Below are 27,860 nucleotides of genomic sequence, written 5' to 3'. Positions count from 1 at the left end.
TCAGCTCTGCCTCATGTGGAGGTAATACTATTCATCAAGGATGAATTGAGCAAGATAGGGAAACGTACCACATAGCAGCTGACCCACTCTTACAGAAAGCCTGTAGATAAGAGTAAGCAGTATTGTTTCATTTTATAAATGGGATAAATAAAGTTTCAATGAAGTTGGGCAGCTTGCCTAAATTCACCATATTATAAGTGACTAGGCTGTCTAATCTAGTTCTCATTCCAAATCCATTAGCTTTTCTTAGGTACTACTTACCTTTGCTTTTACCTTCCCTAAATCAACTCTTTAGAATGTGGCTTCACTATTTTGTTTTTAAAGCATAAACATACTTCATTTCAAATGTAGGTAGATGCCAAAACTCAATAATTTTTCTTAGTCTTTCACTTCTTACCTCATGTCTCTGCCCTGCTCTGATAGAATAAATATTGGGGAAAGAACAGTATTACAGATTAGTTTTTCATTTTCAATAAAAGTTTACTGTGAAGTTCAAAACTAAATTCTTATTGTGTCAGATCCTTGCTAGTTTGTTTTTAAACCAGCTTGCGTAATTCTCTTCTACCTTGCTGTAGTTATTCAAAAGGAGATTTAATACTTAGCATATCTATTTGCAAATTAAGGGTATTTCTAAAAGTGTGGATTTTCATTAGCAACTTAGAGATACCGTTATCTGAAAGCAGTGAACTTAACTTATTAGCTGTTATATTCCTAGTGCCAGTGCCTAGCATAGCCTCTGAATATCTGGCATTTTAGTAGATGCTCAAGAAATGTTCATTGCATGCAGTGATTGGATGGATGAATAGAAAGATGAAAGAATGTTAGCTTCTTCATTTGTTCCTCAAGTAGAATTTTAATTCATTATTTGGCTTCCTTTATATATTTTATAGCTTCTGATAGCTTGAAAAGTTTTAACAACTTATAATAACAGGATAATTGCTCTGGTCTCTATCTGTGTATTTATATCTAAATCAGTCTGTGCTATAGGAGTTCAAGACCAGCCTGACAACATAGCGAGAGCTTGTCTCTTCAAAAAACTTAAAAACTAGCCAGGCATGGCAGTATGCTTCTGTAGTCTATCCTAGCTTGGGGCAGGAGGATTGCATGAGCCCAGGAGTTTGAGACTGCAGTGAGTTGTGATCATGCCACTGTACTCTAGCCTGGGTGACAGAGCAAGACCTTGTCTCTTAAAAAAAAAAAAAAACATAGTAAATAAATAAATAAATGATTAACCAATCAATCAAGCTTTTCTGGAGACTGGGTTATGCTAATCTTCTAGTATAGTTAAAACTGCTTCACTAGAATAGTAGTAATACTTTATAGTATGTGTCCATTATGTCTCTTGATTTTCAAAACAATGGCCTTTCAAAACAAGTGTCTTGTAATAGAGTACAGACTCTGCAGCTAGACTTTTGGGTTTCCAATCTTGCCATTCTAGGGAATCACTGGTAACTTGTGCAAGTGACTTAACTTCTCCAAGTATCAATTTTTGCATCTGTAAAACAAAGATAATAATTGTACCTCTATAAGAATGTCATAAAAATTAATTGAGATAATGTAGGTAAAGTTCTTAGCATGTGGCCTGGCTACAGAAAGCTTTAATAATTCACTGTTATCTTAGTCGTGTTAGTAGTAATAACTGCTTGGTATTACACATCTGCCCTTCTGTGCTGTAATTTTCTCCAGAGTAAGGACTCAGTTTTGTTTATCTCTACGTGCTCCCCTAGCATAGGGCCTGTTGTGAATGAGGTACTCAGCAAATAATTATTGGGTTGAATGAAGTAGTCAAATAAATTTTTTCAATCAAAAAGTTGTTTTCCAAGTGACTGAACTTAAGCTTACAGAGGTTACCTGAACTGGTTTTAAACAGCTGCTATAAATCAGTCTCATAGATTATATCATTTAATCTTAAGGCAACTTGATGAAAGGTTCAAATAAAGCCCCGGATTCAAACCTACATCTCTGTGTCGTGAGATCAAAAACTTTTCCACAAAACTTTCCTGCCTCTTTACAAAATATGTAAGAATTCTTTCTTGGTCAATTACTAATGTATAATTACTTTTTGAGTTATAAGGTGAATTGATTAAGTCTTAATTACTTGCTAGATCTCAAAGAAATCTGTACGTAAAACCATTATGCTATTCTCAGTATCTTAGCTTTTTGAATTTCTAGAGAAAAAAAGGACAGCAGGTAACTGAAGGTAAATATGAAAAAATGAACAAATAAGAGTCTGAACAGATACAGAAAGGGTAGGATAAGTGAGTGCTTTACAAATGAAAGCAGATGTATGAAATTACAAGCTGTCATAGCAGCAATGGAAATGAAGATGATAAAGTGGTTCCTTACATAGATTATAATTATTCATTTTGCCCAGTCCTGTCTCCTTTCCCCATAGTGCTCATAGGAGGGGGAGCAGTAGGAACTTATAGCAAGAAATAGTATTCCAACAGCAGAAGAAAAAAAATCTAAAAATCAAAGATATTTCTAATTATAAACTTCTAGTTGTTGATGTTGTTTCTATTGAATCACAGTTGTTTTCTTATGGAACATTTTTCAAGTAACTGATTAATGAAAAGGCTTCAGTTGCAGCCACAGAAGTTAAAACTGTAAAGTTTCTTCACAATCAGTGCTGTGGAGGCAGTCAGTGTGGTTCACAAAGCAAGCATTGTTAATGGGCCTGACTGTGACAGCAGTGGCAGATAAGATTGCCAAGAAGTAAAGTAGTTTACATACACCTGCCTGAAAAGATGTGTTTAATAGTTACACCCATAATTAGGTTGATTTGAAAAAAAATTAAATGACAGGCTACAGAACACATTTAGACTTAACCTATGACAATTTTGACACTTTTCCTCCAAGAAATGCTGCTTAGATATTCTCTCCCTAAATCTCTGGTTACCTTTAGAAAAACAAATATATAATTAGTAGAAATTCTACTTTCTTTAATTTTGAATACCCATACAAAAGAAAAAATGTAACAAGTTATAATACATAATAATCAAGGTAAATATTATTTCATGGAAATCTCAAACTGGTTCTTTTCCATTCATATGACTTTTATTACTAATTTCTAAGTAGAAAAACAGGAGACATTTAAACACAGCCATGTAAATGGCAATAAATTTGCATGGTTCTGAGAATTTATGTTGCAGATGTACACATATCTGTATATGAAGTTCTTCTTTCCAACACCCCTTGAGGATAAGTGCTAATACATTAGATTGCAGTTAACAATACAATGTGTTCCTTCAAAGGCAATTTGGTAAAGATCCCTTCTTTCTACTTCCTTTCATCAAATCAGTTGAGTTATTGGTTTGCTTTCATTGACTCTGAGTTGTTAGTTTTTATATTCTCAGCAATGCAGAGTATCTTAAATAGTATTGCATCTGAATTATTTTTTCCTCTTATTTAGTGATCTCTAGTAACTACCAGACCTGTCTCGGCCTTCTGATGCATTACCCATTCATCGGGGATGTGCACTCACTGATTCTTAAGGCTCTGTTCCTTAGAGACCCAAAGGTAAGCTTCCCCAGTAGGATATCCATAATTTTAAGTTGGGTGAAAAATAGACTTCTCTGTGTAGAGTCTAAGAATTCCGAATGTGGAGTTTGCCTAATAGTTGATGAATTGCCTAATGGTAGCATTTGCCTAAAGTTGTAGGCCAAAACTCACATACCTCATTAGCCAGCAACTCAGCAGGTAAACTAAGTGGACCTTGCCATAAGAAACTGGAACACATGTTTCTTTTCCCACAGAAGGTTGTTCTATGCTTTTCCCTTCCTCACAAGTCGAGGAAATAGTTGAGGAACTACCACTCCTTATAGCCAAACTATATTGTCATTGGTACCCCACACAGGGGTTTATTTATCCAAGTAGAACCTTGGGGGCCATATGAAGATCAAGAAAGTAGCTTTATATAAAGGACCAGTTCCATAAAAGTGGATACAATGAAACACTAAATTATTTTATATTATGATATGTATTAATATTTCTTATTTGAGGGGTTAAGAGTAATAAAATAAAGATTTAAACAGACTTTAACACTGATTTCTCTATTTGAGCGTAAAGCAATTCACCAAAATTTTCTTTACACTTCAGAGAAAAAGTGTGCTCTTTTACAACTAATGTTATATTTCTTGAAAATAAGAACATTTAATGATCTAAAAAAATCTGTGAATCCTTGCTACTTTTGAGCCAAACAAAAATATTGGAAGAAGTATAAGAGAGAAAGCTTCAAACACGAATATCAGAATGCCAGGCATTGGATGGTAATCCCAGCCTTTGGCTCTTTGGCAACTCTTCCAACAGTCATGTTGGCAGTTGTCGAACTGTCTCTGAGTCAGTCAGTCTGTCTGTGGGTTCCATTGCCAAAGCTCTGTCTGATCAACTGGGGCCTCCAAGTTTAATGTAAATTTAGAATCTAAAGGATTTCTGTCCTTTCCTTGGTTGTTGACTTCAACCTTTTAGTATATCTTTTATTTTTTGATTGGTTTAAAAGAATTTACTTCCTTATGCCTATATCTGTTCTGTAAATTTATGAACTTTCATATCATTCTCTTACACAAAGCAGTTTCATTAAGCATCAGAAATATAATCCATTATTTCTCTGATGCATAAGGAAGCATGCTTTTTTCTGGTAAGGCTTACGAATCTGACTATGAAGATTGAAAGTTTCATATTTATATTTTATGTACATATGTATTTGTAAGTTGTGTGACTATATACTCCCTACCCCCCCAAAAAAAACCCACAAGATGACAAAATATCTGTAAAATAAGATTAAAGAATGAGGTTACCGGTCAATGAGATATGAGTTTTGATCTACAAACTTATGGAAAATTGTATCAGCTTAGCGTTAGGAATTTTTAGAATCATACAGAGTGGAAAACATTGCTAAAATAGCAATTTGAATTTTCTACTTGCATGATTTGTTTGTTTTAATTGAAGGAAGAAATGAATATGTTTTCAAAACCTATCGATCTTGGTAATTTTTCCCTAGCTAAATATGGTTGATATTTCTGTGAATCACTCACTCATCCAGCTTCAGAATTCTTTATTCTAAGTTCATCAATGTTTATTAGTGGAACCTAAATACCCTTTCATATTAGTATGATTTTAATGGAGTACTTTTTATCTCAATAAAGTCGTGTACATATAATGAAGCCAATTCTACAAGCATTAAAATATAGACTCTTTAAGGTTTAAGAGAAAAAAATAATAGGGTATCTAACAAAGGGAATTCCCCACCTTCACATTCAGAGTCTTACGATCAGTACAATCACCTTAAACTGATAATCCTGAGACATAAAAAACTGGGCATGATGAGGGAGTCATGTTTAAAAGGCTCAGTAGAATAAGTTCATGGAATGATGATATCTATGGGAAAAGTAAAGAAAGCTGTGTAGCCTTTAAAAAGGGGCTTTCAGATGGCTAACCCAGCAAAGTGGTAGATATAGTTAAGTGTATACATGGCTGACCCATTAATATCATTTTACAGATTTTAAGTAGTAACTAAAGTCACTTGACACACATGTTAATATGGGTCTGTGGCAGTGTAGTGTTCCGCAAGGAACCTGAGTTAGGAATTGGGACCTTGGGTCAAACCTTGGCTCTGCTACCAACATCTTCATTATTTTGGAAAAATTATGCTTGCTGAGGCTTGGGCTTCTCTTTTGTAATATTTGGAGGTTGAATTAAATTGTCTCTGATGACCTGTTTAAGCAGAACATCCTTTGTCTTTGAAGAATTGACTTTTTCTTTTTTTTTTTTTTTTGGAGACGGAGTCTCGCTCTGTCGCCCAGGCTGGAGTGCAGTGGCACGATCTTGGCTCACTGCAAGCTCCGCCTCCCAGGTTCAAGAGATTCTCCTTCCTCAACCTTTTGAGTGGCTGGGACTATAGGTGCCCACCATCACATTCAGCTAATTTTTGTATTTTTAGTAGAGATGGGGTTTCATTGTGTTTGCCAGGATGGTCAGGAACTGACTTTGAATTGATGCAGGATCTCCCTCAGTCAGTCTGCCAGCTGGTGACCTCCACAGCCAGTGACATTCCCACCCAGAGCCTCACTCAGCCCTGGGCCTGCCGTAGGAGGCACCCCATCCACTCGGCCCACTGGACCATGCCTGGTTTGCACACCAGCCCGGATCCTGTGGCTGCAGTGAGTGTGTGCTCAGCTGCCAATGGGAGGTGGTACGTGAGCAAGCGAGGGCAGGGTCTAGCCAGCTGTTCTGAGTGCCAGCACAGACTTGGGCTCCATGCGGGGCTTGCAGCTGGACCAGGTATGTTGCAAACCACTCCTGCGGTAGACTCTGCCATCATGAACACAGTGGTGTCCAGGCAGCGGTGCCCACAACCCCGAAGCCCCAGAGGGGATGTTACAGCATGCTGATTAGCTCTTTTAGTCCTACTGTCTGCAGCCCAGTGGACAGCAGCGTGTTAATAGCTCTGTCAGCCCCTTGCCTCACTCTGGCTCATGGCTCCAGGGCTGGTTCAGCCTTGCTGCTGCTTCCCATCACATGGAGTCACTACCCTCTGCCAGCAGAGGGCAGAGGACCACAGTTGTTACGTTCTGGTCCTGCATCCAAGAGCAAGATCATGCTGACAATTGAAGGGTGAGGAGGGTGGAGAAAATGTTTATTGATGGTGAAACAGCTTTCAGTGGAGAGGGGATGCAAGGGTGGTCCTCTACCCAATGTTGGGTGGTTTCTCTCCGTGTGGCTAGGTCCGGGGCTTTTATGGGCTCACAATAGGAAGTGTGTGCTGATTGGTTTGTGAGTATGCAAAAAAAGGCTAAAACAAAGGCACCACTTAGAGGTGGGCACGGCAGTGTAAAAAACCAATTAGGAAAGGGTAGGTGTATGTAAAATAGGTGAAGGGTTGGATTCAATCAGAGAAAAGCATGCAAAACAGGAAGAGAGGTTTTCAAACCAGTCCATGGATTTACCCCAGGACTTGTAGCTAGGCTTTAAACTGTCTTTGACTTGAAGGTCAGGTTTCACCAGGGACCCATCCCTGTCTGCTTAGGATTCATCTGCTTCCTGCCGCCATTACAATGAACTAACAAGGTCCAACCCAGTGCTGCAAAAGTGAAGTGAGAAAAACAGTAAATTTATCTGTATTATAGAAATCCACAAGTGGACAGTTTTCAGTGTTGTTAATTGTCAATTATAAAGTCACAAAAGAGGCCATTTATGCTAAGGGGGGAAAAAAAGAGGGAAAGATGGTACTAGTACCCCTGCCTATAGCCTCTGAAAATTCAGACATCATAGTGCTTTAAATGTTTTCTATTAATAGCAACAGTGAAACACTCAAAATACTATAATCATTCCTGAGTCACATAGATCAGAGAAAGTATTTAAACACACAATTCTCAATGAAATTAACTAGTAGAAAGATGAGATTGGAGACATGAAAGCACATTTTCCCATTTCCTAGTTTCATATGACTGTAGTGTTGAATGATGCTAACAGGTTCAGTAAAATAAAAATGAACAAGGAACTCTGAGCCTTAGTAGGTTCATTGTCAGCCTTCAGAAAAGCACTTGGTCCTACCGTCATCCCTAAATTGCTTAGTTGAGAATGCATTCTGCAAGTATAGCTTGAGACATAAGGTTCTAATTGTTTTATATCAGAGATAGCCTTTACTGTGGAAAGGTTTCTTATTTGAATAGACTGAAAAAAGTAGGCCTAAAAACTATAATAATAGGATCATACTCCTTCATAGTTTTCCAAGCACACTGACATTAATCAACAACCCTATGAGGTAGGCAGAGCAGGTTATCTTTCCTCACTTTTTTCAGTAGGGAGAGGTTAAGTTTATGTGACTTTCCCAAGGTCAAAAAGCTTATAAGCTCCCAAGCCAGCTAGAGTGGCATCATGACTGTTCTGTCTATTCATTCCCTCCTCGGATTCCTGGCATCTGTTCTACATTCCCCATGAAACAATTTTCAGGTTCAGATAGGACATGTCCTCTCCTTTGAGTACCCTCGGCACCTCGTATTTTATCTATATGCATGTGTGTTTTGTCAGTTACTATGCCTTAGGACTGGATCCTGCTCATTTTTTAGCACTCAGCTTTGTGTCCTGCATATCTTGGTATAAAGGAAATAGTGATAGAATTGATTTCTGATTCAAATGCCATGCCTCATTCCAGTTCACCACACTGACTCTAATCTAGTTGGACGTCATCTAGCACATTTCTGGAACATACCACAAAAGCCATAGCCAATGGTATATTTTTCAGCTGCCATTTTTATCAAGATAGTGAATTAATTATACAACTTGAACGTAAAGAGCATCTAGTTCCTTAATTTGCTATATATCAGAATTATTTAAAATCCTGTTACTACCATCATATATTACGGAATACAGAAGACATAGCAAAGAATCTAGTTAATTTAATTCCCTTAGGCTGTCAGAGTTTTAGAACTGCAAAGAACCTAGACAGTCTTATCCAACTTCTCCTTTCGTGGATGAAAAAGTGAGTATAAAGATGAAGCTTAGAGACTTATTCAAGGTCACACAGCTTTTTAGTGGCAGACCAGCAATGACCCATCTTCAGACCACCTTTCCATGCAGGAACTGTGACTTTATTAGTTTTAAAAATAGTGGACTTCTACTTACATATTTCTCATACAAATTCTTCATCTGTAATAAATGAAACTGCCATATATGTAAGTGGCCCAGGAACTAGTTCAAGTTTTTGAAAATGTATGCCTTATAAAGACTGGTTATCAAATATCTGTTTTTAGCATTCTATACTCTGCACATGGTAAATACAACTTCTATACTTCGCTCTTCAGACCACAGCCCTAATTCTCATTTTCTTGTCTTTATCATATTAGAACTACTAAGCAGATTTCCAAAACAATCCGCAAAATGAAGTTAGAGGGATAGAAGGAGGACAATCTGAAAAATATGAAGTGATTAAAAAACATTGTTCTAGCTAGTTGTTCACATTCAAAAAAAATTTTAAAACCCAATTAGAAATAAAAGTCACAGAAAATGTGAACATATTGTGTTCCTTAAATAACCAGATGTTCTTTCCTTCCTGAAGGCAGTAAGGGCTAGGAAAAGAGGTTTAAAACCATTGTTTTAAGTTAACTGTGAATTTTGCAAATCTGTTTTTACCCTTTAGCGAATAAAATTCTAATACAGAAACATAAGCAAAGTAATTTTCATTTTTTGGTGTTCTCTTATTTGTGTTGTGTGTTGAAGTGTTAACCTTATCATAAAGACTTATTACAAATGAAATACAGTACATGGATTACCATTTTAGATTATGCAGTAAGAATTTGACAGCTACCATTTGTTTTGAAGACTAGAATATTTGGGAAAAAATATTTCGAGTAACTTTGCAAGCAGTCCTTTTAGCATTGACTGTTTATAGAAGAAAATTTCTAGAAATAAGACAATTTAATTTCATAGTCATTCTTGTACCCAGAAACACACTATAAAAATATAATGTACAATGTACAATGCTTGGCCAGTTCTGATTTGGTTCTTGTTTGGGGTTATATTAAATTTTGTCTTTTTAAATTATAAAAAGTCTGATTTTCAAATTTCAAATTGTATATAGGTTCTTAAATTTTTACTCATTAAATTCCAAGAAATCTCACTATGCATACAACATTTTTGTCAATATCAAATAAATAACTTTGGTAAAATGTCATATCAAAATTGAAAAGCAGTAGATGGATCTAAGCCTGCTGCCAGTCAGGTGGCAGTTTTAGAAAATGTTCCTTAATGCCATTGTAATCTTTTTCTTTCTGAGCAATAAAGAATGTAAAAAGCAAATAGAGTGACTCTTTGAGGATGATGCACTATATCCATTTATTTACTTTTCATAACGCTTCTAGCAGAGGGTCTATTCAGATGTTCTGGTATGTTACTAATCTAATTTTTTGTGATGATTTTATGTTACAGCAAGATTGTTTGCATTAACTCCTATTTTCATTCTTTTCTTTTTTTTTTTTTTCTGTCTTCCAAAACTGGAGCATTTCTTAGAAAACTGCCATTCTTTGAATTATTTGTTTTTGTGTTTATTCTGTTTGTGACATAACAAAAGCTGTTTTTTCTTTGTTTCTGAGCTGTGTGACTATTATTTCCTTTTTCTTTTCTATCACTAAATCACAACCAGTTGAATGTTTATTATAGTTGATATTTAGGTATTTAGTGACTAATTAGGTGTATTTTCACATCCAGTCAGAAATAAAGACTTTTTGACATAAATTAGCATTTTTAAAATAGTTAAGTTTTACTTCTGAATAAAGTCTGGCTCTAAAACAAAGATTTGTAAGGAATAATATGAAAATCTTTATTAAACCAGTATTTGAAATTTATTATTTATTGCTTTCAGACATTTCATAATACAGAATCATGTGTTTCTCAAAACACCTTAAGGTTTTCCTAGGGGCCTTAAATAATTTTCAATTAGTTTTACAGTATTTTGAATTCATTAATTTAACCAGTCCTTATTGTGTATCTTCTGTGCACCAGGCTGGTTAAATCATGGTGATATAATGGCAAATAAAAAATATATATATGGCTCTTACCGTAATAAACAAGTAAGCAAGAAAGTCCTTACAGATTATGATGTGTTATAAAGGGTGCAAATAAGGTAATAATGTGGCCAGGTGTGGTGGCTCACGCCTGTAATCCCAGCATTTTGGGAGGCAGAGGCAGGCAGATCACTTGACATCAGGAGTTTGAGACCAGCCTGGCCAACATGGCGAAACCCCGTCTCTATTAAAAATACAAAAATTAGCCAGGCGTGGTGGCAGGGGCCTGTAACCTCAGTTACTTGGGAGGCTGAGGCATGAGAATCACCTGAACTTGGGAGGTGAAGGTTGCAGTGAGCCAAGATTGTGCCACTGCACTCCAGCCTGAGTGACAGACCAAGACTCCGTCTAAATTTAAAAAATACATATATATATGCAAAATAAAATAATAAGTGAGGGTAGAATCTGGGCTGAGAGAAGACCTAATTTAGGTAGGTTGGTCAAAAAGCCCTTCTGAGGAGGTGCCATTTCAGGTGGCAGCTAGTGGAGGAAAAGGAACCAGCCAGGCAAAGAATAGAGAGGAGAACCTCCAGGAAAGGGAATAGCAAATGCAAAAGCTCCAAAGTGGAAAAGAGCTTAGACTGTTGGTGAAACTGAAAGACCAGTATCACTGGAGCCAGGATCAGGGGAACCTGCCTAAGAGTGGTTGATGAGCTAGGAAGGGCTTGCTATTAGTTTGTTCTTCCTGTGCAGTCTTACCTGATGGATAAAAAGTAAACTCATTTTTAAGATCACAGTTTGAAATTTCAGAAAGATTATGGGATTCTTGGTGATTCTTGCCAGTGATTAAGACATTCTCTTACTATAAACTACTTTTACTCTTGGCCAAAAGTTCAAAGTAGTCTTAAATGTATTTCTCCCTTGGTAAGCACACTCACTGATTCACACCTCTAGGCTGTCACATGGTCAGGCCAGTAAGTTATTGTTTGATTTAAGAAGACTGTGGCCACGACTCTGAATTCTTTCACTTTGATCTTTTAAGAAATAATATTAGCTGCCTTCTGTATACCAGCAGTCTTGGTCAGTTTTGCTTTCATTTATGTCAACATCATGCTCCTCTGTGTAGTTGAACCCAAGGGAAGCAGACCATTCAATTTTCTCATCTACGAAACTGAGAGCTCCACTGCATCAGGTACTAGATCTCCAACAGCACCAACCCAGTGTCTGCTGTATGAGAGAAGTTCATCCTGCTGTGTTTATTGGACAAGTCACTTCATTTCTTGAATGAGGAAACTGGACCGCATAATCTAAATGGACCCTTTGGAGTCTATTTTAGCAAGATTCAGTTCAGTTTAACAGACACCACTGCAGAAAGAATAATCAATTCAGACTTAAATGGTCAGAAAGTTTCTTAGAGGAAAGAGGCACTCCAACTGGGCTTTGAAGAATTTGCAGGGAGATGTTATTGCCAGCTTGAGAAAACAGAGGAAGTAGAGTTCCTAGAAGTTGCTGAAGTAAGCAACCAGGCAGGGTCTGACCGTTCTTTATCCAGAGTCGCTCAGTGACCCCCTCAGAGACCCAAAGAATGACTATATCACCCTCAATACCTTGTATATTTGCAAACACTAATTATTAGAAGTCCATGAAATGTGTAAGGAATCTTTAATAAAATTTTATTTGACATTAATTTATATAATGTTTCATGCTGTTAATCAACATAAATATTTTCTTTGTTGGTGAAAAGTCAGTGTGAAAAGGATCTCATCCAGTGATTTTTATTTGGATTTATTGTGTGTAATAGTTGTTCATGGCCACAATGTTTGCTGAAAATAAGCATGTCTTTATTTATATCTTTAAAGTCAGTGTGGAGAAGTTTAGAGATTTTTATTTGGGGCAGCTTGAGAGAGCAATGAAACTTTGTGGAAATGATTGCTCGGCATGTTTTGGAAGGACAAGATTCCTTTAGTGAGATACAACTTAATTCAGTAGAATGGTGATTTATTTTAAATCACCTTTACTTATTACCTTAAATAACTAAAGAAGAGACTAAAATCCATGGGTTAACTTGTTCTCATTAAGCAAAGTTTTCCCAGTAAGCAAAGAAAAATCTACAAACCAATCTCCTCCTTTTTATTTGATGTCTTACAAGTAAGGAAAATCTAGGTTATTGGAGAGAGATATTTATTTTAAATAGACTACTTAACACTTTAAAGCTATCGGTCCTAGGCATGTGTGTTCAGAAAGTCTCTATAAAGCCCCAAATGGAAAAGTATTAAAATGCATTATAGCGAAATGATTGTGATATATCCCCGAGGTCAAGGAATCAAGTGGCTGCCCTCCTTTACAGCTGACTTGCTATTTTACCCCCAGGGAAATCATTTAACCTTTTGCTACCTTAAATTCAGGTTCATTAATTGTTTTTTAAAGGGTGATGGGTGGCTGATAAGGCCTTAATTAGCCTATAATCTCTAAAAGTCATTTCCAGCTCTAAGTGCTGTGACTGCCTAGCCAAAATCACTTATTTTTCTTATTATATATGAAATAGTTTGTTCAGAAAGGGACTTAGTGTTTCTGTGTCATCTTAAAGTTATGATTTAAAGAAATTGAAAATTACAAATCATAAATTATGAAAAAAGATTATAAACTTAAAACTGACAGAACAGAAAAAACCATCACTTATTTTAATGTGGTAATTATGGTCACATAAATATTTTCTTTGCCTCTTAAGTATATTAACTCAGTAAATATAATATTGCTAATTTAAAATGTTAAGTATATTGATTTTAGGAAGAAATGTCAATACATTCAAGTAGTAAACTGTGTAACTATAATAATCAGTTACTTTATTTAATACATGCTTTGACATTATATCTGTCCCCTCTCTCCAGAAAAGCAAAACATTTTATCATGGAGAATTTTAAAGTATATTTCATCCAGTTCAAGCATGCATATGATTACCATATTGGGAAATGTAAGTTAGTTTTCCATACTGCAAGATTTTCTCTATACCTCAGTAGTGACTGGACCATTCACATGAACCTGGAGTGACCACTGCGTATGTGTGGGTGGGCCTCCAAGCTCCTCCAGACAGAGGCCAGTATGGCACTATGAAGGAGGTTTGTCTCTAACATTTGATGCATGAATATAGTCCTCATATGCTGATAGTGACACATTTTTCCAAGTGTCTTAATATGATTTGGAAAAGATCTTTATTTACTTATAGTTGTTTTTTATGGTTTTGAAGAGGAACTTTGTAGTTTCATTCCCCTACACCGTGTCTTTCTCTAAAATACTATTTTTATTCATTTAGCTGTAAAGGTAAACTGAGGCTGGAGCCGAACCGGGAACGAAGACACAAGGCAAATAGCAGTGAGAATAGCCTTTTATTAGGGCTTGCGGGCCAGGTTCCTCGGTCCAAAGGCGTGGGCCCGGGAAGTCGCGCTGAGGGAGGAGGGTAGGGGCTTTTTATAGCCCGAGAGGTAGGGAAGCTGGTTATGCAAACAGGGCCTGGGGGGTCTTGAAGCTACCAGGGCAGGAGTTGAGTAAGGGTCATGAGGAAGGGGTCTTTGGAAACTGTCAACCGAAACTGCTGTTTAGGAACTTGTGGAATGCAGGTGAGCTGCAGGTCATGGGGGAGTGTGGTTGCCCAGCGGGAACTCTGACGCATGTAAGTCTGCGGGTGTGTACAAGGGTGAAGGGAGTCTTTAACAAAAGGCCTGCTACGCTGGGTAATGCCACCATGTTGGGTCTAGATTCCTGCCTAACATTAGCCAAAAGATACTAAGCTCCTACTATGTACCAGTAGCATCCTGGAACCGTCTTTCAGAAGTCTTGGTTGAAACACGTAAAGATGTATGAATAGGATTTGTGGCAAGTGAGAATGAAGCAGGAAATTTTCCCTGACCCGTTCACAGTGGGAACTGGAGTGCTCTCTCTGGAGCTAGCTGGCTGCTTTGGCACCAGCAGGGACAAACTCCACTCACTTGAACCCATTGCACTCAACCCCTTGCGGGAGGGAGCACACAGATGAGCGGATGCAGGAGCCGGGGTGAGTGCTTTTGGGCACCTGAAGGAGCACAACTCCATGTAGGCCCCACCCACTGCAGCATCTAGCAGGGAGTACCCATCCCCAACCCCCACCCTAAAGCCCCAGAAGGAGTGTTACAGTCAGCGCTCTTTTAGCTTTGCTGTATGCAGGCAGCTTAAGTGTTAATAGCTCAGTGGAGGGTCAGTGTGACAGTCTTTCACATCCACACAGGTGGTATCTGAGCTGTTTGGCAAGCTCTTGTTTGGCATCCGGAAGAATCAGGTCACATGGCTGAATTGAAGGGTGATGAATGCAGAGGATTTTATTGCTGATGAAAGTGGCTCTCAGTGGGAAGGGGAGCTGAGAAGGGGATGGAGCAGGAAGATGATCTTCCCCTGGAGTCCGGCAGTCCAAAGCGACACTGTCAAGCCATCCCTCTGAAGTCAAGCTCCTTCTCTTTGACGTCAAACCATAGACTCCAATGTCTAGCCCCTTCTCCTCTTCTCTTCTTCTCCCCTCTCTGATGGCAGAGCCTGGGGTTTATATGGGTACAGGGTTTTTTATTGACACAGGATGGGGGGTGGGGCAGGCCATGGGTGGTTTTGGAAAAGGCAACTTTCCAGCAGGAAAACAGGGATGTAAAGTTCTCACTTTGGGCCACAGTTCCAGGTTCAAGGGTGGGTCCCTCACTAGGGACCTGCCGTCTTCTGCCCAGAATTTCCCGGCCTCCAGTCCCTATCAAAAGGAATAACCCCTTGGCTGATTGCTCATCCTCCTTTAAGTCTTCAGATCCAGGCTTCTCAGTGAAGTTTACCCTAATCACTCTGCAGACCACCCTGCCCCCATCTCTATAGTAGGTAGTTTACTGATTTGTTGTATTATTTTCTATTGTCTGTCTTTCCCTGACATTATATCAACTCCATGAAGACAATGTTTTTTGTCTGTTTGATTCCCTGATATTTCCAGGGTACCTACAATAATGAATGAATGGATGGGATGAATAGTGACTAATTACCTCCAACTAAGCCCTCATATTTCTCTTCCAGAGAAGTCGATGTTCATTACAATTCAGTTCAGCAAGGGTTTATTGCCTCCATTGTCCTAGGTACTGGTGATGTAATGAATTAGGGAGACATAGCTGTTCTTCACAAAAGCTTTCCATGTAATGGATTGGATCTTAAACCGTGGTATACAAAAGAAGCATGTTAGGAAGCTTGTTAAAAACACAGATTCCCAGATATTCTAATGTAAGTAGATCTGTGATAGGACTCAGAACTCTGTATTTGTTCTATTCCAAAACTGGTGGCCGTGGAGAACACTTAAAGAAACATACTAGACTGAGAACAAGGTTACTACACAGATTGAAAGCCAAACACCTAAAAAAAACCAGAAGCCTAGACTCTAAACCAGTAAGTGTAGTATGTACGTGCACAGTGACTATACAAAGATCATCCAAAGGAGTGCAAGAAAAAAGAATGAAACTTCTGTTTATGTTCTTTTTTTCCCAAAAGGAGTAACACTTATTAAGTGTTACTATTTAGTGTACAGAAACAGTGTTTCCTTCACATGCCATGTTTGTCAGCCAGTCATGAGAGATCACCTCTGAGGTCTCTTAAGGGAAAGGGGACTTCAGCATACAAAGGGATTGAAAGTGCCCCGTTACTTCTCCACTTGATTTTATGCCTGTCTTATTGCTGTCCCCATGTCCCCAGTTAAGTGGGTTACATTATCTTAAATGATGGGCGTATTTATAATACCTGAGAGATGTCAGGAGCCATGAACAACTATTGTGGATTCACTAGATATCTCCAGCTAATACACTTAAAAGAATTGCTAAATAGAATTTCTTTTCTTTAAAAAAAAGTGTACTTCAAGTTTGTTTACCTTTGTGGTGGTGACAAATAATTGTCAGTACTACGGTACCATGCAAAATATTTTGAAAACATAAACAATTTATCTCTTCAAGGTAATGGTAACATTTTAATAATGAAAGTAAGAGCTTTTTCAAAGAAATTCATGATGTGGATAATTTGGAAATGTTTTATCTATTTGTGATATTCTTAACAAAGATTAATTTAAGTGTGTCACTTATTAAAAATTCTCAACACCTAAAAGTTACAGAATCATAATTTCTCACATGGTTAATAATCTTCCAGATTAAGAGATAAGTCAAGTTAGAAATTGTTTTAAATACAGAAACACAACACCTTTCACTTAGGTTTTTAGACGAGCTAATTAACATTAAGGAATATAGAAATTTTATTAGCCAGATTTTAACAAAAACCTTGGCATAATGGTGGGTTACAAAATGAATACCATACTTTACCAAGGGCAGCCAACAATCTCTTTTTTTCATTCAGATCTGTGTCTCTTTATGAGGTAGCTTTTTCCAGAGTATCAGTTTCAAAAACTCACCTTCACAAAGCATGTAACAAAAGTTTTCAAAAAGTACAGAAGCATATTGAATCACGTCACTACTGTTAAAAAAAATACCACTGTAGGCCGGGCACGGTGGCTCACCAGCACTTTGGCAGGCCGAGACGGGCGGATCACGAGGTCAGGAGATCAAGACCATCCTGGCGAACACGGTGAAACCCCGCCTCTACTGAAAAAATATACAAAAAATTAGCTGGGTGTGGTGGCGGGTGCCTGTAGTCCCAGCTACTCGAGAGGCTGAGGCAGAAGAATGGCGTGACCCCTGGGGGAGGCGCTTGCAGTGAGCTGAGATCGAGCCACTGCACTCCACCCTGGGTGACAGAGCGAGACTCTATCTCCCAAAAAAAAAAAAAAAACCCGCTGTAAGTAAACTTATGAAAATTAATTTAAATATAGCTTAATTCATTTCTATCTCATTTAAATGCTCTGTTGTGCATATGTTTTCTAATATACAAAATAGGTTAGTACAAGTAGTGCTTGCATATGATTTGTAAATAAATAAATATACACATATCAAGGTGCCAGTCCCCTCAATTTTTTAGAGCAAAGGAATAATCAAAGAGGTTGAAGGACCCCTGCTGTATACCAGTGGCCACTGAAAACTGATATGGGTGATTCTGATGCTTAGCTAGGATGAGAATCTTGAGGCTGGCTCCCAGCACACACATGGTTCTGTAGTCCCACAGACACACCCATTAGCAGGGGCAAGTTGAGAAGACACAGGGTCTAATTTATGCTTATGATGAGGGAGTTCTCCCAGATTCCTCTGGTAAACTTGATACTTTTTATATCTCCTAAGGTCTTGAGTTTCACTGAGAAATATGTCTATCACATCCTAGTTCTCAAACTGTGTTCTGATAACATGGGCTCATACACTTTTTCTAGATCTGATGTTTAAAAATAAGTCATTTTAAACATTCAGTTATAGGACTATTCTGTATTTTGTGATTTCATTACAGCTTGTTAAAACTCTAGAGATCATGTAATAATACTCTCATTTCCTCCTGAAGCCTGATGAGGGTGCAGTGAAATACCCAGAGTCATCCAGAATTCAATCGCAGAGCCAAGACCTAGCCCCCTGGCTCCTGTTCCCATGTTGGAGCTGTCTCTCTTCTTCCTTCTTCTTGTCCTTGCCCTTCTTGCAGATTCCTAATGCAAAATGTTCTTATTACTCCCACACTCACTATTTCTTCCAGTTCTGAATGACCACATTCCTATTAACAAGAAAGTTAATAGGAGCTCTTCGATCTTCTGTAAGGAACACACAATAATGCATTTCAACTCTGTTACCCTTCCAACAGTAGTGTTTACTTCTGACTTCTCATTCTTTCATGGTTGGAATACCAAGTTTGAAAATTGATATACTGTTAATTAGTTTCCCAAGGCTTGCCTACAGGTTTCCAAAGAGTAAAGCCCAATGAGATAGATGGGGGAAATAATAATAATAATTACTATTCTATAATGAAGTTGATCTTTGAGGTTTTTTTCTTGAACCATGTGCCACCCATGTGAAAGACAGTAAGAAAAAAGTAATAACAGAAAATGAGAGGAAACCTGCCAAAAGAGCCAGTTCAAAGGATTAGAGTGATAGTGTGAAGTGGAGGGGAGGTGAGAAGAAAATAGCATGAGAGAAAATATGCAGAATTTCATATTTTCATGTAAGAATATGAATATGTGAGACTCACATATTCTCACCTTGAGCAACTTCTTGAGAATAAAATGTGTGTGTCTACTATAATGATCGTTTTGTTTCCTTGTTATAGGGTGTTAATGAGGTTGACCAACTGCTGTAACAAATGAAACCCAGTGTTTCCATGGCTTAAGGCAGTAGATGTTTAGTTTTCACGTGAGCAAGAATCCATTGTAGTTTGGACTGGGGTGTCTCAGGCTAACACAGTTCTGCAGGTTTCTGCCAGCTCTGTTAACTTCAACTTTTACCTTCCATTGTTGTCCTATACATTGACATTGCCAGCAGGGTGTAAAAATAGCGTGGTGGTTCATGCATGGGAGGTTTTATGATCAGGGATGCAGGTGGCATGTGTCACTTTCATTCACATACCATTGGCTAGAACTCAGTCCTGTGACTCCACCTAATCACATGAGCCCTTACGAAACATGGTAGAGCTATGTGCACAGAAAGAAGCAGCAGCAGATTTGTCTCTAAAATGGAAATGTTCTGGTTCTTTTACCTCTTGGGCTCATTGAGAGGGCTCTCTCTAAGGGAAAGACTAAAAGTTACAGTGGGAAGCTTGTGACCTTCAATCTTACATCCTGAGAAATCTGATTTTGCTAGTGCTGTCAGAAAAGCCAAGTCATCTCTCAGACACAGATCCAAACTGAGCTTGCAAGGCTGATATGTAAAGCCAGCATATCTCTTTCTCAGTCTGCGGTGGGGCCTAGAGCAGCGACAAGACTGACATCCATCCTCATGTCCCCATGTTGATACTATTCACTTTTGGTGGCAGGCTGTTAGGGTCTAGATGTTTGTGTTTCCCAAAATTCATATGTTGAAATCTTAACTCCCTCAAGATGATGATATTAGGAGGTGGGGCCTTTGTGAGGTAATTAGGTCATGTGGGCTTTGCCCTCATAGTTGGGATTAGTACCTCTATAAAAGAAACCCCAGAAAGTTAGCTCACCCCTTCCACCACGTAAGGAAACACTGAGAAGGCACTGTCTATGAACCAAGGAACCAGCCCTTACCAGACACCAGCTCTGCTGGCACCTTCTTCCTGGAATTGTGAGAAATAAATTTATTCTGTTTATAAGCCACTCAGTTCGTGGTATTTTGTTATAACATCCAAACAGACTAAGACACAGACATGGGAGACCACATCATTATCAGATCACTTACAATGAGGAAAAAAACAAGTTATGTAACTCCATATGACCAACATACTGTAAACCTATGTGGAAAACCCAGTCAGAATCATAGATCTCCATGGAGTACCTGGTATCAGGTAGATGCAGATGGGAAGGCATATTTAGTGAAACCGGACTCTGAGACTCTAACATACCTACTTCACAGTAAGGGTAGTTTTACTGGGGTCCTGGAAATTACACAGTCCATTACCCACTAACTCAGGCCGTCTCTCCCACTGGCTCTGCCCATATGTTGACTCTTCTCTGCCTCCTTGGCAGACCGCTTTTGATTGACATCTTATTTCGTTAGATATGTATTAAACATATAAGGGATATAATCAAGTCTTGCTAACCTGGAAACCACCTAGTTATGGGGGGTTTGTTTGTTTGTTTGTTTGAAGAGACAGAGTCTTACTCTGTGGCCCAGGCTGGAGGGCAGTGGCACAGTCATAGTTCAGGGCGAACTTGAATTCCTGGGCTTAAGTGGTCCTCCCTGTAAACTCCCGAGTAGCTGGGACTACAGGTGTGCCCCACCACACCTGGCTAATTTTTTTACTCTTTTGTAGAGACAGGTTCTTGCTTTGTTTCTTAGGCAGGCCTCAAACTGACCTCAGTGATCTTTCTGCCTCAGCCTCCCAAAGTGTTGAGATTACAGGCGTAAACCACCATGTCCAGCTCACCCAGATTTTTGAGGAAGGCTTTGTATACCTTTTCTCAGAGGCAAATAGGGTTAATTTTGGAATTTGACTCATTCACAATTTTTAGGTGCACCTCAGATTTACTCGTCATTATTATTAAAATTGGTTTCTGAAGAGGCAAATTGGAAATAATTGTTTCCCCCTTCGCTCACCTTTTAGGGATACTGACACTTTAACATCTTTTTACTGCATGGTTGCTTCAGTAAATTAAGAGTTCAGTTTTCAGGTTATCTCTGCACACTACTAGTTTTCGCCTTTTTGATAGCCCCTTCAAGTTTATCTTCAGTAGTGTTTACTGAAAGTGTGTTGCAGATACATGAATTGATAAAGCTGAAAGCGCTGTTTCACTAAATCATCAGCCCAAAGTCTGTCTATCATCATGTTAAAAGTTGGAGTTGTTAGTGACTTGATTCTTTCTGGACTTTTCTTGAGGTTCTTATTGCAATATAAGTGCCTTATTCATCAATTCTCTTTTTTCTACAACAACAACAATAAAAATAGAGAGTATTTCAGATTTATTCTACTTAAAGTGGGTATTGTATGGAGCCTGCATGGTCTGAGCTGCCTTTGAGGAACAGCACCAGGTGGGAGAATTTGCAGAAGGCAGAAAATTGACAGGAATAGTTGCAGTGATTTTCATAAACCCAAGAAAGAGGTAAACCCTCTTCTTGCCAGCCATTATCTGGAGAAATCCAGCCAGATTTTCTCATAAAGGTTCTAATTGAACATTTCTATTATATATTCCACTTATAAGAGAATCCACTGATGAGAATGTCAGCTATTAATATGAGATCAACTACTTAATTTGCTTAATTAATAACATCTTATTTGAGCTCTCTTATTTGAACTTTCTTGTGTTTGAGTTCCAGAGACTAACCAGCTATGTTGTTTCAGTATTTGGAATAGCAGTGAACAAAAACTAAAACAATTCAGCATATATTTAGGACATATTCATTCAGAAGGAGTTAACCTCTGATTAAACAAGGAGGAGAGATTTCAGTATCATAGAGGATACACAGTTCGATGCCCTAAAGGATTTCATCAGAGGATTTAATGTGTATTTACCTATGTATATGTTTTTAAAATTAAAATTAGTGTTATTTTTTACCAACTGTTCCTTCTGATGTGGGAAAACAAACAGTGGAATAAAGGTAATATGAGCATTCTGTTTCCTTCTTTGCCTTTTTGTTTCTTCTTTTCTTCTTTCTTCCTTTTTTTTTTATTAAACACAGTTTAACTTTGAGCTTCTTGAAAACAGAAAACAGTAGATAACTTCGAGGAACTTTTAAGAAAGAGTATCAACAAGGCTTGGTGGGTAATTAGCTGTAAACCATGAACAATTTGTTGCATTTCCCAAGTCTCCAACTGTTGATTGAGTTACTGGGAAAATATGCAGATTAGCAATTTCTTTTTTCTTTTTTTTTTTTTTTTTGAGACGGAGTTTCACTCTTGTCATCCAGGCTAGAGTGCAGTGACACAATCTCAGCTCACTGCAACCTCCACCTCCCAGGTTCAAGCGATTCTCCTGCCTCAGCCTCCCAAGTAGCTGGGATTACAGGAGCCTGCCACAATGACTGGCTATTTTTTTTTTTTTTTTTAAAACAGAGTCTACTCTGTTGCCTAGGCTGGAGTGCAGTGGCACAATCTCAGCTCACTGCAAGCTCCGCCTCCCAGGTTCATGCCATTCTTCTGCCTCAGCCTCCTGAGTAGCTGGGACTACAGGCACCCGCCACCACGCCCGGCTAAATTTTTCTATTTTTAGTAGAGACTGGGTTTCACCGTGTTGGCCACGATGGTCTGGATCTCCTGATCTCGTGATCCGCCCACCTCGGCCTCCCAAAGTGCTGGAATTACAGGCGTGAGCCACCATGCTCGGCCAATTTTTGTATTTTTAGTAGAGACAGGGTTTCGCCATGTTGGCCAGGCTGGTCTCGAACACCTGACCTCAGGTGATCCACCAATCTCGGTCTCCCAAGCAGATTAGCAAATTTGCAGAGGGTCACTGTGTATAAGAATAAGGTTGGATAATGAGTCAATTCTGAGGAGGTTATGGGATCCCCAGGTAGAAATATCCAGAAGGTAATTGGGAATGTGTGCCTAGAGCTCTAAGAAGGGATCCGGACCAGAATTACAGACTTAGGACTCTTCGAGTATGAGTATTAATTATAGTTGAGGGAATGTAAGTGGTCCAGGAATGATATTTTGGGGAAATGAGATGTGAGCTAGGAAGGGAATCATAGGAAATTGTATCAGAGAGATGGTAGGATCAAGAAGAAGGAGTATATGCAGAAGATTCAGAATGTGGGAAAACTGTAAGAAGACAGAATTATAATTGCCTAAGAGTAGATAATTCTAACAACATGGAAAATGGTGAGTGGCAAAGGTTTTAGATAAATCAACTGAGATTTAAAATAAATGAGCCTGTTGAAAGTCGTTCACATATTTAGGGTATGCATTGAAGGGGAAATTAAAGTGCTCTTTCAGAGTGAAACAGTGACATAAAAAAATAAAAGTCAAGCAATAAGATTGTAGAGGGTTTAGAAAAAGGAAGGGAGAAGTGAAAATAGTGAGGACTCTTGGGGTGAAAATAAATGAGCAACATAGTGCTGTTGATAACAAAGGAATGACTATTTTCAAACACACTTTAGCATTTCCCAATCAGATATTTGTTAAAGTCATATGTTCAATTTTTCATTCTTAATTTTGAGAGATGTGGAAAATTATGAAGTATTATTATCAATGCCGTATACTTGGAACTTGTATTATTTATTCCCAAAGGAAAACTGAGAATTAGCAATGTTCTTCACATTTTCATGAACCCTTATAGTATGTTTAGCCAGAAGAGGTTCGAAGATAGAACTGGGTTCAGTTCCTGGCTGTTTCCTTACCATCTCATATAACTTTGGCCAAACTACTAACTATTCTGAACCTCTTTCTTTACCTCTAAAATGGTAGTGAGTTTTTTGGTGAAAAATTTAGGACTGAGATAGTATTTGTAAAGGAACTAATGTGGTCTGGCACCTACTTGGTAGCAGTAAATAATAACTGATGTTATATATATGTTTTTTTCCATGAGAGGAAGAAGGTTACATGGGGTTGACTTCATTTGTGGCATGTAAAGCTGTGGTTTATTTCATTAAATTTTCTGCTTAATTGATGCCTCATAAATGAGCTAATTCTTTCTTAAACCTTCTAAGTTTCCACTTAAATAAAACAACTCCTAAATAATTTAATAGTACAGTATATCATTTGTTGATTTTTTAAAAATTGTCTATTGCTTTTTATGTACTTGTACAACAGATAAAGTTTGAAGATTCTAGATATCATTAATCATTAAGTAGTACAGTCTAGAAAAATAAGTCACAGTGTAACAGCTGATGAGAGCTCTAAGAATCACAACAGCAGTAAGTTCATTCTTTCTTCACTAAGCTGCACCTGTCCTCTCCATAACTCTCTCCCAACAACACAAATGTTGTAAATGCCTATTCATCCTTCAGATTACCATTCCATTGTGACTTCTTCTGATGAGGTTCCCTTTATAGGTGATATTTCCCTTTTCTCTAGCTGCCTTTAAGATTTTTCCTTTCACATTGGCCTTGGAAAGTCTAATGACTGTGTGTTGCTAATGGTCGTCTTGTGTAGTAACCACATGAACTGAATTAAAAACAAAACCATATGATCATCTCAATAGATGCAGAAAAATCTTTTGGTAAAATCCAACATCCTTTCATGATAAAAACCCTCGAGACACTAGGCATTGAAGGAACATACCTCAAAATAATGAGTCATCTATGACAAACCCACAGCCAACATCATACTGAACAGGCAAAAGCTAGAAGCATTCCCCTTAAGAACTGGAAGTAGACAAGGTTGCCCATTCTTACCACTCCTATTCAACATAGTACTGGAAGTCCTAGCTAAAGCAGTCAGGAAAGAGAATGGAATAAAAGGCTTCCAAGTAGGAAAAGAGGTAGTCAGAGTATCTCTCTGCTCTGGCAATATGGTTCTATACCTAGAAAACCCTTAAAGACTCCACCAAAAGTCTCCTAGACATGATAAACAACATCAGTAAAGTTTCAGGATACAAAATCCATATACAAAAATCGGTAGTATGTCTGTACACCAGTTTAAGCTGAGAATGAAATCAAGAATGTAATCTCCTTTACCATAGCCACAAAAAAAAAAGTATCTAGGAGTACATCTTACCAAGGAGATGAAAGGTCTCTACAAGGAGAACTACAAAACACTGCTGAAAGAAATCATAGATGACAAAAGCAAGTGGAAAAACATTCCAGGCTATGGATTGGAAGAATCAATACCATTAAAATGTCCTACCACCCAGAGCAATCTACAGATTCAAAACTGCTATTTCTATCAAATTCCCAATTCCATTTTTCACAGAATTAGAAAAAACTATTCTAAAATTCATATGAAACTGAAAAAGAGCCCGAATAGTCAAAGCAATCCAAACAAAAAGGACAAAGCTGGAGATGTCACATTACCTCACTTCAAACTATACTACAAGGCCACAGTAAGCAAAACAGCATGGTACTGGTACAGAAACAAACACATAGACCAATAGAACAGAATAGAGAACTCAGAAATAAGACCACACACCTACAGCCAACTGATACTTGACAAAGCTGACAAAAATAAGCAATGGGGAAAAGACTCTGTTCAATAAATGGTGCTGGGAAAACTAGCTAACTATATGCAGAAGAAGGAAACTGGACTCCTACCTCTCACCATATACAATTACCTCAAGATAAATCAAAGACTTAAAAGTAAGACCTCAGCCTGTAAAAATTCTAGGAAAAAAACTAGGAAATCTTCTTCTGGACATCAGCCTTGGCAGATCATTTATGACTAAGTCCTCAAAAGCAACTGTAACAAAAACTGACAAGTGAGAGCCCATTAAACTAAAGGGCTCTGCACAGCAAAAGAAACTATCAACAGAGTAGACAACCTACAGAATGGGAGAAAATATTTGCAAACTTTGCATAATGGGAGAATGCTCACTTACAGTGAAGTAAATGAGCATTCTACTTACTTCACTGTAAGTCTACTTCTTGTCTGCTTCTGAAGATCTCAGCCTTTCTGTGCTGACTCCTGCATCACTGATCATCAGAGAGTGCAAATCAAATCTGTAGTGCGATACCATCTTACACCAGTCAGGATGACTGTTATTAAAAAGTTGAAAAATAACAAATGTTGGTGAGGCTGCAGAGAAAAGGGAACTCTTATACGTTCATGGGAATGTAAATTAGTTCAGCCACTATGGAAAGCAGTTTGGAGATTTCTTAAACTAAAAATAGAACTACCATTCAACCCAGCAATCCCATTACTGGGTATGTGCCCAAAGGAAAATTAATCATTCTAAGTAAAAGATACATACATGCTTATGTTAATTGCAACACTATTCACAACAGCAAATACATGGAATAAACCTAGGAGCCCATCAGTGTTGGATTGGATGAAGAAAATGTGATACATATACACCATGGAACACTATGCAGCCATAATTCTTAATTAAAAGCCGTCATTCTTTTAATGAAACTATGTCCTTTACAGCAACATAGATGTAGCTGGAGGCCATCGTCCTAAGTGAGTTAACACAGAAACAAAACCAAATTATCATATGTTCTCGCTTCATAATGGGAGCTATATCTTAGGTTCAACTGACCTAAACCCAGAAACAGGAGATACTAGGGACTCCAGAAGGAGGGAGGGAGGGGGACAAGACCCATAAAACTTCCTGTTGGGTACTGTGTTCACCATATGGGTGATGGGATTAATAGAAGCCCAAACCTTTGTATCAGGCAATATACCCTTGTAACAAACCTGTACATGTACCCCATGAATCTAAAATAAAAGTTGAAATTTAAGAAGAAATAATTAAATTCTGGCTGCAAACTAAGAAAGTTCAGCTACCTCTTAAAACAATCAAGTAATCTGTGGACAACTCTACTTACGGTACAGACCATTACAAATCTCTCCGCTATCTGCAGTCGCACGGCAATAGAAACCCTCTCAGGAATTAGCACAGAAAGAGTAGGCTCTTCAGAAGTAGACAACTTACTTCACTGTTTGTGAGCATTCTCCCTTCATTCTCCCCACTGACCTCCTGGGCTTCTCATTCATTCAGGTGAGGTACTGGATGCTATCTGGGCCAAAATTTATGCATCTAAATATACCCCAATCCTAAGTGTTACTCCTATCCAGGGCTGGCTGGCATTCACCTGGTTTTGCAGCTTATAACAGTTACTAAAATGTTGAAGTACTTATATGTAAGTAGGTAAAGAAATTCAGTATCAGAGGAGCTAAATCCTGGTATGGCAGGGGCTTTCCAGGCATTTCTTCCTGGATCCCTATAGGTCCTGATGGTAGCTGCCTATACTAAACCAGTTGTTTTATGTTTTGACTACTACCCCTGAACATATTCATGTAGTAGTAAAAGAGTTAATAAACTAGTATGGTAGTATCCATAAGACTAAACCTTCCCAAGAGGAAAGCTGTTCTCCAAAATCACCTTTCAATTTTCTGGAGAAAGGCATCAAGCCCCCAAATGGTCTCTTGATGGAATTTAAGGGATCTGGTAACTTGGATGGGAAAAATTTACATCTTTATTTTCATTAAGCCCTTACTGAAATTTATATTTTCTTCAAATATGGGTAAAGGCAACAAACTACAATATTATTAGCAGTATCTGAAACATTGTCACTAATAACAGAGTTTTCATATCAGATTACAGCTCATGAAGATATCTTGAAATACTATTTACATTCATTACTACTTTAAAATTATAGTAATGATCATACTAGCCACTATATTTTGTCATATAATTATTAATATAAAAGCACGTGTGAGTATATTGCAACTTTGTTCAGTATTCTGATTACTATTTTTATTATGTTTTACCCTATATACTTTCTTTTTTGCATTTTTAAAACATTATTCCCGAAAGGAGACCAAAATCTTTACCAGAAAGCAGAGGATTCCATAGCATAAAAAATATTAAGAACACATAGCATAGATATTATGCAAGCAGCATGTAATTGGTTTTCCAATCATTATTATTAAAGTAGTTCGTTTTAAGACTGAGCTGTATCAGAGATCATTGATACACTATTTTACAACACTATCTGCTATTTAGAGAAATTCACATCTAAGACTAGTGTTCTTTTTTAAAATGACACATGGAATCTAGAATAAGGTAGTCCAAAGGCGAAAGTCCACCTACATGGACTCTTCTCCATGGTCTTCTCTGTGGTCTAACTTGACATACTTTCTCCTACATAGATAACAGGCTCACTCAGTAAAATACAACTCAAATCTATA

At 38.0% G+C, this 27,860-nt stretch overlaps 1 protein-coding gene across 3 annotated transcripts in view; it reads left to right on the top strand.

Moving 5' to 3' along the window:
* TBC1D5 (TBC1 domain family, member 5) overlaps positions 1–27,860 on the top strand; it is a 582,411-nt gene that overhangs the window by 439,097 nt on the left and 115,454 nt on the right. For all 3 annotated transcript variants that reach the window (XM_011933724.1, XM_011933723.1, XM_011933725.1), the window contains one exon: positions 3,413–3,519. In XM_011933724.1, coding sequence (XP_011789114.1) covers positions 3,413–3,519 — 107 coding nt within the window. The remainder of the gene's footprint in view (positions 1–3,412; positions 3,520–27,860) is intronic.

Source organism: Colobus angolensis, unplaced genomic scaffold, assembly GCF_000951035.1.
Source record: "Colobus angolensis palliatus isolate OR3802 unplaced genomic scaffold, Cang.pa_1.0 Scaffold129, whole genome shotgun sequence".
NCBI lineage: Eukaryota > Metazoa > Chordata > Mammalia > Primates > Cercopithecidae > Colobus > Colobus angolensis.
This window is presented reverse-complemented; position numbering and strand designations above follow the sequence as displayed.